General features: G+C 42.4%; 2 protein-coding genes across 5 annotated transcripts in view; one reads left to right on the plus strand and one right to left on the minus strand.

Moving 5' to 3' along the window:
- DNASE1L2 (deoxyribonuclease 1 like 2) overlaps window positions 1–5719 on the plus strand; it is a 6879-nt gene extending 1160 nt beyond the window's left edge. Inside the window, 6 exon segments of the mRNA XM_069063122.1 lie at window positions 614–697; window positions 1362–1524; window positions 1527–1661; window positions 1954–2108; window positions 2270–2366; window positions 3301–5719. Of these exon segments, the coding sequence (XP_068919223.1) occupies window positions 614–697; window positions 1362–1524; window positions 1527–1661; window positions 1954–2108; window positions 2270–2366; window positions 3301–3354 (688 nt within the window). The 3' untranslated portion in view covers window positions 3355–5719.
- Window positions 5208–13802, minus strand: part of ECI1 (enoyl-CoA delta isomerase 1) — a 36004-nt gene continuing 27409 nt past the window's right edge. For 2 of the 4 annotated variants that reach the window (XM_069063155.1, XM_069063139.1), the window contains exons 3-7: window positions 12274–12401; window positions 8387–8533; window positions 7314–7435; window positions 6706–6884; window positions 5208–5994 (exon numbers count right to left, since the gene is read on the minus strand). In XM_069063155.1, the coding sequence (XP_068919256.1) occupies window positions 5828–5994; window positions 6706–6884; window positions 7314–7435; window positions 8387–8533; window positions 12274–12401 (743 nt within the window). In that variant the 3' untranslated portion in view covers window positions 5208–5827. Of the gene's footprint in view, window positions 5995–6705; window positions 6885–7313; window positions 7436–8382; window positions 8534–12273; window positions 12402–13802 lie in introns of all 4 variants that reach the window. The other 2 variants (XM_069063148.1, XM_069063163.1) reach the window with 2 other exon arrangements.

Below are 13802 nucleotides of genomic sequence, written 5' to 3' on the forward strand. Positions count from 1 at the left end.
GTGTGTGTGTGTGTGTGTGTGTGTGTGTGTGTGTGTGTGTGTGTGTGGTGTGCGCGCGCGCGTGTGTATGAGAGAGAGAGAGAGAGAGCCTAGAGACTCGAGCTCTCCACGGTCCTGAGAGTCCGACCCCAGTAGAGGGTAGTGCGGAAACATCGGCATTGATAAGTCCCCCAAGTTTGTCTCTCAGAGTCCGCTGGGTCGCAGCGGAGGAGGTGGGTGGGGGGAGGCGGAGGAGGCCGAGCCAGGGCCTTCACGCCCCCCCCCCCCCCCAACCCTTACCTCCAGTCTATTCCTGGGTGGCATGAGTCATTGGGTTCGGAATGGTGCTTGGTGCCACGGGGGCGGAGGTCGGGGCTGGGGCTTCGGGTCGAACGAGAAAAGGTTGCCTGGTTGCCCAAGGGAAGGGGACTCCAGGGGCGGAGGCAGGGGCGTAAGTGATTGCCCAAGGCCTGGGGGGCTCGTTATCACACTCTCGGTCCCAGATGGGGCTCGGGCGGGGCGCCTTGGAGGAGGGAGGCTCCCGGAGCCTCTGAATCTTTGCCTCCCACCTGGGTGTGTGTGAGGGTGTGACTCCTACCCCCCCCCCCCATTTCCCCTTCTTGCCTATTCCCAGTATATCCAAGTACACTTACAGCTATGTGACCAGCGAGCCATTGGGACGTGACAACTACAAAGAGATGTATCTGTTTGTCTACAGGTTCGAGGGCACTAAGGGATGGAATGGGGTAGGATAGGGTTCCACAGCCGGGCCTCAGAGACAGGAGAAAGTCAAAGGACTGGTCAGGGGGGTGGGGATGGAGCAAGAGGACAATTTCAGAGAGGGAACTTAAGGACCAGAAAAGGGGCTTCATCCAGAATACTCAGTCAGCCAGTCAATGGGCATTTATAAAGGTGCCTGTGGGCATTGCTAGGCACTGGAGATACCAAACAAAAGGTAGTCCCTACTCTGGGTGAACAACATAATAAACAACTATGTAGAAAAGAAATATACAGGATAAATTGGAAATGATCTCAGAGGGAAGGCACAAGCTTATTTAAGGGGAATTGGGAAAGGCTTCTTAGGGATAATGAAATTTTAGGTGGGACTTGTAGGAAGCCAGAGAAGCCAGGAGGTGGATAGGAGGATGGAGAGTATTCCAGGCAGGGGAGTCAGCCAAGGAAAATGTCAGGAGTCTGGAAACAGGGTGTCTAGTTTTAGGAACAGCTAGGAGGCCAGTGTCATGGGATTTCAGAGTCTGGGTGAGGATCAAGGGAAGTAAGGTGTAAAAAGACTGGAGGAATGAGAGAGGAGGAGGAGGAAGAGAAGGAAGAAGAGGAGAAGTACCCTGATCACTGATGTTCCCCTACTTCACCTCTCCCAGGACAGAGACACTTTCTGTGTTGGATAGTTACTGTTACCCAGACCCTGAAGATGTTTTCAGCAGAGAACCCTTCATTGTCAAGTTTTCATCTCCAAACACAGGTGGGGCCAGTCTGACACACAATGACCACACTCCACCCTGTTTCAACTCTGGATTAACTCCCATCTCCTCTGTACTGCCCCTACAGCCGTGAAGGAATTTGTCCTGGTGCCCCTGCATTCGGCCCCACACAATGCTGTGGCAGAGATTGATGCCCTGTACGATGTCTACTTGCATGTGATTGACAAGTGGGGGACTGACGTAAGACCGACCTCACCTAGCTCCCCATCTGCACTCACCTCCAACCTCTCCCCTACCTCCTTCCCCATTCTTACCTACTTAACCTAACTTCACTTGCCCTCATCTACTTCATCTTCCCTACTACTTCCACATAAGAGAGCCTGTGAAGAGGGGTCAAGGAAGTAAGGAGGTGAGGAGGAAGTAAGGAGTCCTGGGAAATCTGTTTCTATCTTGGGAATAGGTAATGTTTTCTCTGAACCAGTGCCAGGGCCACCCACACATCCTCTTTATAACTGCTGATCTCTTTTTGTAGGACATCCTTTTCCTAGGGGACTTCAATGCAGACTGTAACTATGTCAAGCAGCATGATTGGGCCAATATTAGGCTTCGAACTAGTGAGATTTTTAAATGGCTTATATCTGATGATACTGACACCACCGTGGGGAATTCTGACTGTGCTTATGACAGGTGAGAGGAGCCAGTCCATTGGGAGAAGGTGGGAGACTCAAAGGCAGGCGGGTAGTGCCTGGGGAAGGGTCCCTTCCTGCTTTCATGTTCTTTCTGGAGCTGAAGGGAGAGGCCAGCCCTTGGGGAGGGGGGTGGGTCATCACTGTCCCATCTGTGTACAGGATTGTGGTCTGTGGCTCTCGGCTGAGAAAATGCATTGCACCCAACTCAGCTACAGTGAACAACTTCCAGGAGTCCTTCAGCCTGGACCAGACTGCAGTAAGTGCAGGAAAGAAACTTGTTTTTCTACTGCTACTCACTTTTAAAAGGAGGATCCTATCCTCTGCCTTTAGAAATGTTTTCATATAATCAGAGGTAATTTTGTCAAGCGTCTGAGGACTTGGGCCATCCAAACAGTTCTCAAAACCTTCCCATTTTATATAGGCCAAATTCCAGTAGCATTTATGGAGTTGGTGGAGACCTTGCCTGGTCAACTAGTTCATCCTCCTGCTTCCATCTCAGCTTAATCTCTGAAGGCAGTTTCTCTACTTCCTGCCTTGACTGCAAACCACTTATGTGCAAGGCTTGGTGGTGGTAGGGTGATGGCACACACACGAATTCCCTCCTAACCTTCCCTCCTCTGTAGTTTTGCCCATTGCCTGTGACTCTGACTTCCTGGGAAACAGTATTTAGAAAGTAAGTGCATATAGTTCAGGGAGGAATCCAAAAAGCCTGTTGGGCCATTATATGCTGAAAAATTCTATTTCCTGGCCACAGACTAATCTCTCCTGACCCTGGCCAAAATTGAGACCTATGCCCTTACCTAAATCACTGTTTCAGCATTCCTTTTGCAAATGTTCACCAAAAGGAAGATGGGGCACGGGTATAGATGGATCAATGTAAGTAATTTTCATTAATCAAGAATTGTCTAGAGTACTAGAGGAAAAAAAAATCAAATCAACTGCTCTCTGGGGTGAGGACTCCTTTCTCCCATAGGGAACATTCCCTCTGCTGTAAAGAGAACAGGCATCTCATTATTACTTTTTGGCTGGAGGGCTTTGGAAAGGACTAAAGCTAAAGGCAAATCACTCAATCTTGTTTATCCCTGCCTGGAAAACCATCCAAGTGGATAAATGAAGTTTGAAAAGAATTTTTTTTAAAAAAGGCTGAAGATCAAAGAATGGCCTTACTCTCTCTTCTTCCCTCCTTCCAGGCTTTAGCCATTAGCGATCATTTCCCTGTAGAAGTGACTCTGAAAACTCACTGATGTTCCCTAAGGACTGTCTAGGATGCTCTTCTTCAGCCTCTTTTGTTACATGCAACAAACAGCCCCAAAGGACACCAAGGTGGGACAGCATTCCTGGATTCTCGAGGAGAATGCCACAGATGTTTTTCTTTTTCAAGACTGAAGATTTTCAGAACTTAACATTTTAAACTGGTTCAATCCCTGGGTCCTGAAACAGTTCTAGCAGCCTTGAAGCCCATATTCCCAGCTCCAATGACAGGCCAATCCCTTTCCCTTTCCTTGACATCACCAAATGCTTTCTGCCGGGAACTTTCAGTCTAACAGATGTGGAATTCAGTCTCAGCTTCAAACACAAAATTCTTCAGGGATTTTCTATGGATCTTGACAGCTAGCAAAAATTATGGACAAGATAATCAAATTAGAACAGGAAAGTCCAGATACAGTCCCCATGTGAGATCAACAAGTCTGATTTTGGATGCATGAACAGAATGAATTCCTTTCCTAGTTTTATATTCCCTGGGCCCATATTCTGCAATGGCTCTTCACATCCTTGATTTTACTCCCCAGCAGGAGATGGAGAATAGGCTGCTGCCACTGCCCTTTTTTGCATTTTGGGCTCTGGGTTACTAGTTAACACATTTTGGTCAGCATTTAGTAGGCCAGGACAGCAGCTAGCTCTTCTGCAGTTTACCTGGTAGGAGTCTTTATTCTCAATATTCTATTCAGTAAAAGCCCACTTTGGAGAAAACAACTTTCTGACCACTTGTTTATTTGCAAAACAGGAAGATGTCACTTTTAACTGGCATTCTGTCCACAAAATGCTACTCACAGATATTAAACATTTGGCTTTTCTCTGAGCCAGGAGAGGCCCAAGACGCTACATCTTCACTACTCAGTCACTCCTAGGTCAGTTTTTAAACAAATCTTACATTTTGTGCTTTGCTGCTTTTCACATCCATGGCTTCACTTGTCATAAAAGCCATTCTAGTTATGTAGTAGAGGGATCATTCTTTCCATCAGACAAAGAAACTGAGGTCCAGAAGTTAAAGGGTTCACCCCCAAACAACTGTGCCTTGCATGCTTATAGTCATTTTCCGTTTACGATTTCATTAATTTTTCTAAAAGCATACCTTTTTTTTTTTGAGGGGGGAAGGCAAGGCAATTGGGGTTAAGTGACTTGCCTAAGGTCACATGGATAGTGTAGTGTCTAAGGCCAGATTTGACCTCAGGACCTCCTGACTCCGGGGTCATTGCTCTATTCACTTTGTCACCTAGCTGCCTCAAAACATACTTTTTCTGAAGAACTTCACAAATAAGTTGGTACTACATCTCCAAGAGAGTCTGGAAGACTTGGGGTCCTCAAGTGATACACAGTGACTCTTCGGTCATGGACAAGTCATTTTACCTCTATTGGTGCCAAGGCCCTTTTCCTGTGTAGCTGGTAGAAGAAGTGCTCACACAGGTTTGGTTCCTTCCTTTCTACGCCTCCAAAATTATGCTCCATTTAGGAACCTCATTATGCTACCGGAAGGATTAGAACAACAACCTCATGTATGATGATTTAAACTAAAAATGTCTAGAGTAAGGAAGGAATTTATTACACAATTAACAGATGCCTATCTGAAAGTTTGGATTTTGTTCCTGAAATGTCAACCTTTGGCACCCACATGAGTAGGATTTGGAAATAGCTATGAAGAATACACAACTGACTGTTCCAGGAAAAAACAGGCTTTGGAAAGGGAAGCTCTTTGAGCATGAGTTAACCGAAGCATTTATAATCTTGCAAGAAATGAGTATTGTGAAGCTATCATCATCCCTCTTTCTCTTGCCCATTCCTGCAACACTCATTCCAAGGATAAATGAACAAACAAGAATTCTGAAAAGCTCTTTATTTGAAAAGTCATACTGGTATGGAAAACGTATTTCCACCCTGAATATATACAGGGGGAGTGGGGAGGTGCTCCTTGCAGCTCCCTGGTTACCTGGGGAACCACTTCTCTCACCACTAGCAACCAGGCTGCCCTGAGGCTGGGGAGCAAAAAAATCTTAGGACTTTTGTTCACAATTCTCGACTTTGAGCAAAGGAGGGCCCTTAGCAAGGGAGTTCTATTTCCAAGCTCTAGTAAGCCCACTACTCATGATTCCCAGGTAAAGTACTGCTCAGGAACACAAGATTTCCTTTCCACATCATCAGCCAAGTCTCTCTAGAATCTACCCAAGCACCTTCTAGGTGTATGTGGGGTGGGGTAGGGGAAGGGGGAAGGGACAAAAAGCACTGATGGGAAGAGAAGGATACTTTTGGGATATCAGGATAAAGGGGACAGGATCTTCTGAAAAGATCAACAAACTAAGAACAAATAATTAAATTTAATTTTATCTTGAAAAATACTTTGTTTTAAAAACCTATGGCTACCCAAAGGAAGGCCTGTAGGGCCTGCACATGGCTTTGCTTCAGTGTTCCCAGCTATATATCCTGTGTCAGGAGCCTAAACACTTACTCTTTTTGTTTTTTAAGAGACTTTAAATACATATGAAGAGACTTCTGGATGGAGTCTTTGGATATAAAGCTGACAAAGTTCTGAATATCTGCTTCTCGTTGTTTCAACAGCCTATGCGCAGTAGGTCCTCTTATCATGGTTTTGGTAAGCTGCCGAGCATGGTCTAAAAACAGGGTTAACACATTATTAATTTCTAGGTCATTAAGAGTCAAACCAATTAAATCATAACCTGGATTCACAGAAATTCATTCCTATAAGTATTATCCTACCTTATAATGCTTTAATCACCTTTATTTTATAATGTTAAGACCTAGTCAAATGACATGATAAAGTCCTACTCCTGCTTCCTTCCGATTGTGAAAGGAAGCCCACTTTCCTGGGTGGCCCCGATGACCTTCCCTAGCCCAGGCATGATCCTGACTTCTGCCGCCACACTCCATATTTCAAGTTGGATATTTTCTGGGAAGTCTGGACTCCCTTTCCAAATCCCTCACATCTCAGTCTGATTCCTTCCTTGCCCATGTTAGTTCAGTGGTTTTGATTTCCCCTCTACTTCCAATTAGTTGTTTCTGTGGAACTTCCCTCATAATCTTATTTCCTTTAATGTGTTTTTCTGGGACAAACCAATGTTAGATTAGATCTACTGGTAGAGTGAAATGTGTGTATCACTTTGGAAACTCAAAGCTTTAAATGTAGCAGTATAATCCAATACCTTTCTCTTTACAACAAAGTTTTCTCCTTTGTGATAGATAGTTTTTAACAAAAGGAGGGAAAAAAAATAAAATGTTACCAGCAGAAACAATTCAAAGGGCTCTCTCCCTCCATGACCAATCTCCCCTTTTAATTCAGTCTGAGCAGAGAGGCATCTTCTCACCTGGAATCTTCAGCCACTCAGACATCATACTGAGAGCTGTGCTCTGCACCTTGTCTTCTGGCACTATCTGATCCACTAAGCCTATTTTGAGGGCATCATCAGGAGAGAAGAGCAACCCCTGCTGAAGGGCATGCTCTGCAGCTCTGTTCCCAATTGTGTTCACAAGGGTATCTTTAAACCTAGGATTAACAACACACACACACAGCCCTCAGTTAACTATTGTGTGGAAGAAATAAGCACAGACTGAGGGTGGGGAACCTGCAGCCTTGAGGCCGCAGGTGGCCTTCTAGGTTCTCCGGTGTGGCCTTTTGATTGAGTCCAATGTCCACAGAACAAATGCTTTTATTGAGAGGATTTGTTCTGTGAACTTTGCATTTAGTCAAAGGACCGAACTTGAGGACCCAGAGGACACATGTGGCTTCAAGGCTGCAGGCTCCCCACTCCTGGTGTAGACTATCAGCACTTCTAAAAATACAAGCATCTAGTTCTGACACTGAGGTGACAGACAGACTCCAAAAAAAAGGAAAGCTTCCTTTTCGAGAAGAAATACCCAGAAGGGCAGAAGGAATAAGTCCACCTGGGAAGGGTCTCTATGTAGTCAGCCTTACCAGAAGGGTGCCACAATGCCCAGCTGAGTTTCATTCAGACCAATGGTGTACTTGGGGTTGTTGGCCATGATTCGGTAGTCAGAAGCTAAGGCCATCAGGCAGCCTCCGGCAGGGCTTGCTCCCTAGAAGCAAAACCAAATGCTGATTTTAGGCAATCCTGTTATCACATCCAGCTGTGGCATGGAGACACTCAGAGCAAATGCACAAATCAGCAGATGCAGTGCTGAACTCTGCTGCTACTTGTAACAGAAAGGAAAAAACCTAAAAGACTAGTTTTGTTCTTTCTTAGCTTCCTGAGGTTTTAATGACAAGAGGGTGTGAAGGCTTCTGTGGGTCAGCTGATTTCCCACATGGAAGGAGGCATCCACAGGGATTTGTAAACTGTCAGTCTGTTTTAGAGCTACTTGTGACTGGTTTAAATAGTCCTGCATCAGAGGCAGCCATGATGCAGTGCAGGATTGCTAGATTTGAAATTAGAGAACATAGGCTCAAACCTGAGCTTTGCTATTAACTTATAAGGAGTTTGGGCAATTCTCTTTCCGTCTCTGGGCCTCAGTTTCTCAAACTTTAAAATTAGGGGGATGGACTAGAGCTGCTAGACAATCACTAAGGTTCCTTCTAGATCTAAATTTTGTGATCTCTGAGTTCTCAATGGAACCATGCAGGGACTGGTCGAACTCTAACTAAAGAGCATGGCCAGAACAACAGGAACATAATATTGATCTTTAAAACCTAAGTTCACATAGCAAATGTGAACTTGTTCCACCCACAGCACCTATAGCTTTCTGTTGTTCTAGTTATGTCTGACTCTTCGTGACCCCAATTTTGGGGTTTTCTTGGAGTGGTTTGCCATTTCCTTTTCCAGCTCATTTTATAGGTGAGAAACTAAAGCAAACAGGGTTAAGTGATTTGCCCACGGTCACACAGCTAGGAGGTGTCTAAGGCCAGATTTTAAGTCAGGCCCTTCTGTGCACTATGGCGCCACCTGGCTGCCCTAGTTTTTACCTGAACACTTTAAAAAAAAGCAATTTACAAGACAGTTTCCTTTGAAATCAGACAAAAAGACAACTTGCATTGATCGCTGATATCACCACCATGTTGGAGACGTATAGCTTCAGCCACAACTCTTGTACCGCTTTCCAGTACTCGGCATAGTGTGCTTCATTTTTTCCATGCATTTCAGTAATATCTAAGCCAGCAGAGAAGATTTTGGGGTTGTTCTGAAGTAATAAGAAACAACCAATCAATTAGCATGCATTTATTAAGCACTTACTATGCACAAGGCACTGGGAATATGACAAAAATGAGACCCTCCCATACCTGTCAGTCTGGGACAATGTGTATGTGCAAGTACACATACACACACACAAGTATATAATCTGGGGGAGAGGCTTCGTGCCTGAGCCAAACCTGGAAGGAAGCTAGGAATTCTAAGGGCAGCAGAGGTAGGAGAGAGGGTGTTCTAGGCATGAGGGGGCAGTCAATGCAAAGGCACTGAGGACAGACTTGGGATGGGCCACTAGAGTATGTGAAGGAAGCATAAAGGACAATAATCCTAGAAATTTATGTGAGACCCAGGCTGGACCCAATGGCTTTAAAGGTCAAACAAAGGAATTTACATTTGATTTTGGAGATAACAGGAGCTTACTGAGCAAAAGAGTGACTTTAGGTATATCCTGTGCTTTAGGAATATCCAATGGCAAAAGTGTGGAGGAAGGATCAGGAAAAGGAGACACAAGAGGCAGGGAAACCAATTAAGAGGCTATTTCCATAATATAGTGCTAGAGCTGTTAAAAATACTGATCATGTGGGTAGGAATTAGAGGTTTCCCTCCTAATTCTGGGAAGGATGGTGGTATACTTGGTACCTGAGGACAGGTCTAGTAGGCTGGAAAGGCTTCACATGGGGCTACTGCATCTCTGAAAAGTAAAGCCATCTGGTAGCCAAATTCCTTGATTTCCACATAGGATTTGGACTATAGGAACTTGGGAGGCTCCAAGTTGAAATATATGATCCTAGGAAGCTTTTTCCTTATCTGCCAAATGGAGGCTGCCACACAGGGATATCTTGAACAATGTGAGAGTAGGGGCCAGATGATAAAGGCCTACTGACTGTGTAAGTGGAAGGAGGACCTGGATCTAAGAGATATAGTAGAACTAATAAGGCTTTACAACAGATTGGCTCTAATATCTTGAACAATCAATATGTACTAAGAACCATTCATTCTTTAAAGATTTTATTTTTTTCTTTTGGAGGAACCTGAGGTTAAGTGACTTGCCCAGGGTCACACAGGTAATATGTATCTGAGGCCAGATTTGAACTGAGGTCCTCCTGACTCCAGGGCCAGAGTTCTATTCAATATCTTTTTTTTTTTTCAAACATACACAGGTGATAATTATTATTTTTTGCATTTCAAGTAAGCAAGTAAACTCTGTCTTTTTAAATGTTATTTAACCAATTATAATTCATTTTCATTCAAGATTAAAACAAAATGAAGTTTTGGGCAAAAGCCTTCATTAGACTCAGTTTATCATTTCCATATTTTTCTAGCTTTTTCCAACTTGGAGACTAATTCTTAAGCTGTAAAGGACAGAATAAATATAGTTAAGAGGTGAGCAAATCTATGTGCTTTTACCTATTTTTTAAAAAGATTTCAACTATGCCCAAAAGGCTATAAAGCCACACATATCCTTTGACCTAGCAATACCACTATATGTATTCCAAAAAAAGATAAAAAACAAAAAGGACCTTTATGTACAAAAATATTTACAGCAGCTCATTTTTGGGAGCAAAGAATTAGAAATTGAGGGGATACCCATCAATTGGGGAATGGCTGAACAAGTTGTGATATGTGATTATGATGGAATACTACTATATATAAGAAATGACAAGCAGAATGCTCTCAGAAAAATGTGGAAAGACTTACATGAGCTGATGCAAAATGAAATGTACAGAGTATGAAGTAACAGCAATAATGTACTATGATCAGCTGTGAATGACTTAGCTATTCTCAGAAATACAATGATCCAGGAACACTGTGAAGGACTTATGATAAAAAAATGCTATCCATTCCCAGAGAAAGAACTGATGGTGTCTGAATACAGACTGAAGCATATTTTTTTTAACATTATATTTCTTGAGGTTTTTTTTGTCTATGTTCTTCTTTTACAATATGACTATTATGGATATGCTTTGCATTCTACACATGTATAATCTATATGCACATGTATAACTAGTGGCCAGCATGGATGTATAACTGCTTGCCTTCTCAATGAGGGGGGTAGGAAGGGAGAGATTTTTTTAGCTGCCAAGCCTCCAAGTGATTTACATCAGAGTCCCTGTTCTTAAGGATCCCACAGTCTAATGAGGAAAACAAGATATATACAGTATAAACCGGTGATAATCACAGAGGCACTAGCATTAAGGGGGATTGAGGTTTCTTTCCAATTGGGGGCATAAGGGAAAGTACAAACTGGTGCTGGAAAGGGTGGCCAGAGGAGCTGTGTCATCAGGAGGAAACCTAGTCTCAGCGAGAACAAGAAGATGGAAGAAATGAGAAAGCAAAAGGTTTAAGATAAAAGTAAGTTTGTTACTGAAGTGCAAGCATTCCAAAGAGCACAGTGGAAGGGGTGGATAGCTTTGGAGTGGGAAATTGGTGAGGGTGGGGTTGAGAGTATAGGAATAAGTGAGTGTCAGTGTGGGATTTGTACAAAGGATCACCAGGAAGGAAAGGACAAAATCAGGTAGGAGCATGTTAATCATTGAGAAATGAGGTCAGGGAGGGTATCATCGCCTCTATGTTTGAGTCTCTGGGTGAGCCCTATCAAGGTGTCAGGGAGCAGGATCATTTCTCTCTTTAACTCTCCTCCCTGAGATTTTTCAGAATCAATTGCTTCACAAAGAAGAAACCTTGTATATGTTCTTAGGTATTTTCACATTTGTCCTTTTCTCTGTTCATTTTGCCAGTCTTCATCATTAAACTGAGTTCATCGAGGACAATAGTTATTTATCTTCTACTTCCTTTCTACCTCCCTACAATCAATTGAATACAATACAGTTTTATATATATATATATATATATGTATATGTGTGTACATATATGTGTGTATATATGTACATACACATATACACATACACAGAGTGCATGCTAGATGAACAAACAATTGCCTGGTTTATAATCTTGTGCTTTACTAATGATTTGGCTAAAAATTTTTCCCATACATCTTTGCTAGAGGTTATCATACCCAGGAAAATTAATCAGTAAGAATTTACTAACTAGGGGCGGCTAGGAAGCACAGTGAATAGAGTACCGGCCCTGGAGTCAGGAGGACCTGAGTTCAAATCCAGCCTCAGACACGTAACATTTACTAGCTGTGTGACCTTGGGCAAGTCACTTAGCCCCAATTGCCCTCCAAAAAGCCAAAAAAAAAAAAGAATTTATTAACCTACTATCTGTGCTAGGCACTGTGCCTATCACTAGGATTCTAAGACAAAAGTGAGGTAAGGCCCCAACCTCAAGGAGGTTATGTTCTACTTGGGGGACAGTGCCATTCACCATCCAAGGAACCACCAGAAGTATTTTCAGGAGCTCCTGAGGCTAAATTCCAATAATACTTCCCTCCTCTCATTTGCTCTACCACTCTTTTGAGAAAACGGATATTTCCAAAATTATGACTCTGATCTTGTTAAACTTGACACAATCTCTTGTATTTCTGGCTGTCCTCCAATGGCTAACAGGCCCACAAGAGAATGCCAGACTGACACTTCTCACTGTCCTCCAGAATCCTCAACAGGATAACCTATTCTCCTGGATTTCTCTATGATGATTAACAGTAATCCCCTTGTTTTCACATATGGAGAAGAATCTTGAACAAATGATAGATTTGCATGTTACCTAAAAAATAAAAAGTTTGAGAGAAAGTGAAATCAATAGTGAATCAAAATTAAATACAATACATACGGATGTTAAGATGACACCTCTGCAACTTTTATCAATTTCCAGTTTCTCCAAGTTTATTACAAATTCTGTTAGTAATTCCAGACTTAAGCTGTTCACTGGGGGATTCTTCAGCTTCATTGTAGCAACCCCTAGTTCACAAATGCAAAATGGAAAAGTTACCACTCTGAATGGAAAAGAGTCAAAGACAAACTGCTTAACCAATATAATCACAAGAAACTAAAATACTCTTTACTGTATAAGAACTGAACCCCTTAGATGGTCTCATCAAAAATATCACCCAAAGGATAGCCTAGCTGTACCAGATCTAAAACGATTATAAAGCAGCAATCATCAAAACTACGTGGTACTGGCTAAGAAACTGAGTGGTGGATCAGGTGGAATAGGTAAGGTACACAACACATAACAGTCAATGGACTATAGTAATCTAGTGTTTGATAAACCCAATGACTCCAGCTTCTGGGATAAGAACTCACTATTTGATAAAAACTGATGGGAAAACTGGAAAACAGAATGGCAGAAACTAGGCATAGGCCAACATCTTATACTGTATACCAAGATAAGGTCAAAATGGGTACGTGATTTACACACACAGGGTGAAACTATAAGCAAATTAGGAAAGCATAGAATAATTTACATGCCAGATCTAATGGAGAATCTATGGAGAAGGGAAGAATTCATGACCAAACAAGAGACAGAGAACATTATGAAATGCAAAATAGATAATTCTGATTACATTAAATTAAAAAGTTTTTGCACAAAGTTAATACAACCAAAATTAGAAGGGAAGCAGAAAGTTGGGAAACAATTTTTACAGCCAGTGTCTCTGATAATGGTCTCATTTTAAAAACAGAACTGAGTCAAATATATAAAATATAAGTCGTTCCCCTATTAGTAAATGGTCAAAGGATATGAATAGGCAAGTTTCAGATGAAGAAATTAAAGCTATCTACAGTCATATGAAAAAAATACTTTAAATCACTATTGATTAGAGAAATGCAAGTCAAAACAACTCTGAGGTACCACATTACACCTATAAGATTGGCTAACATGACAAAACAGGAGAATGATGAATATTGGAGAAGATGTGGGAAAATTGGAACTAATGCATTGTTGGTGGAGTTGTGAACCAACCATTCTAGAGAACAATTTGGAACTATACCCAAAGGGCTATAATACTGTGCATACCTTTTGATCCTGCAATACTACTACAATGGCTGTAGCCCACAGCGACCATAAAAAAGGGAAAAGGATCCACATGTACAAAAATATTTATAGCAGTTCTTTTTGTGGTGGCAAAGAACTGGAAATTGAGGGGAAGCCCATCAATTGGGGAATGGCTGAATTTGTAGTACATGAATATAATGGAATACTACTGTTCCATAAGAAATGATGAACAGGTGGACTACAGAAGAATCTGGAAAGACTTCCATGAACTGAGTAAAGTGAGCAGAACCAGAAGAACACTGTACACAGTAACTGCAATGTTGTACAATGACTGTCTGTTAGACTTAACTCTTCTGAGCAATACA

The sequence above is a fragment of the Petaurus breviceps genome, unplaced genomic scaffold, assembly GCF_028583685.1.
Source record: "Petaurus breviceps papuanus isolate PSGF00001 unplaced genomic scaffold, PetGlider_PUasm1.0 138, whole genome shotgun sequence".
NCBI classification, from domain to species: Eukaryota; Metazoa; Chordata; class Mammalia; order Diprotodontia; family Petauridae; genus Petaurus; species Petaurus breviceps.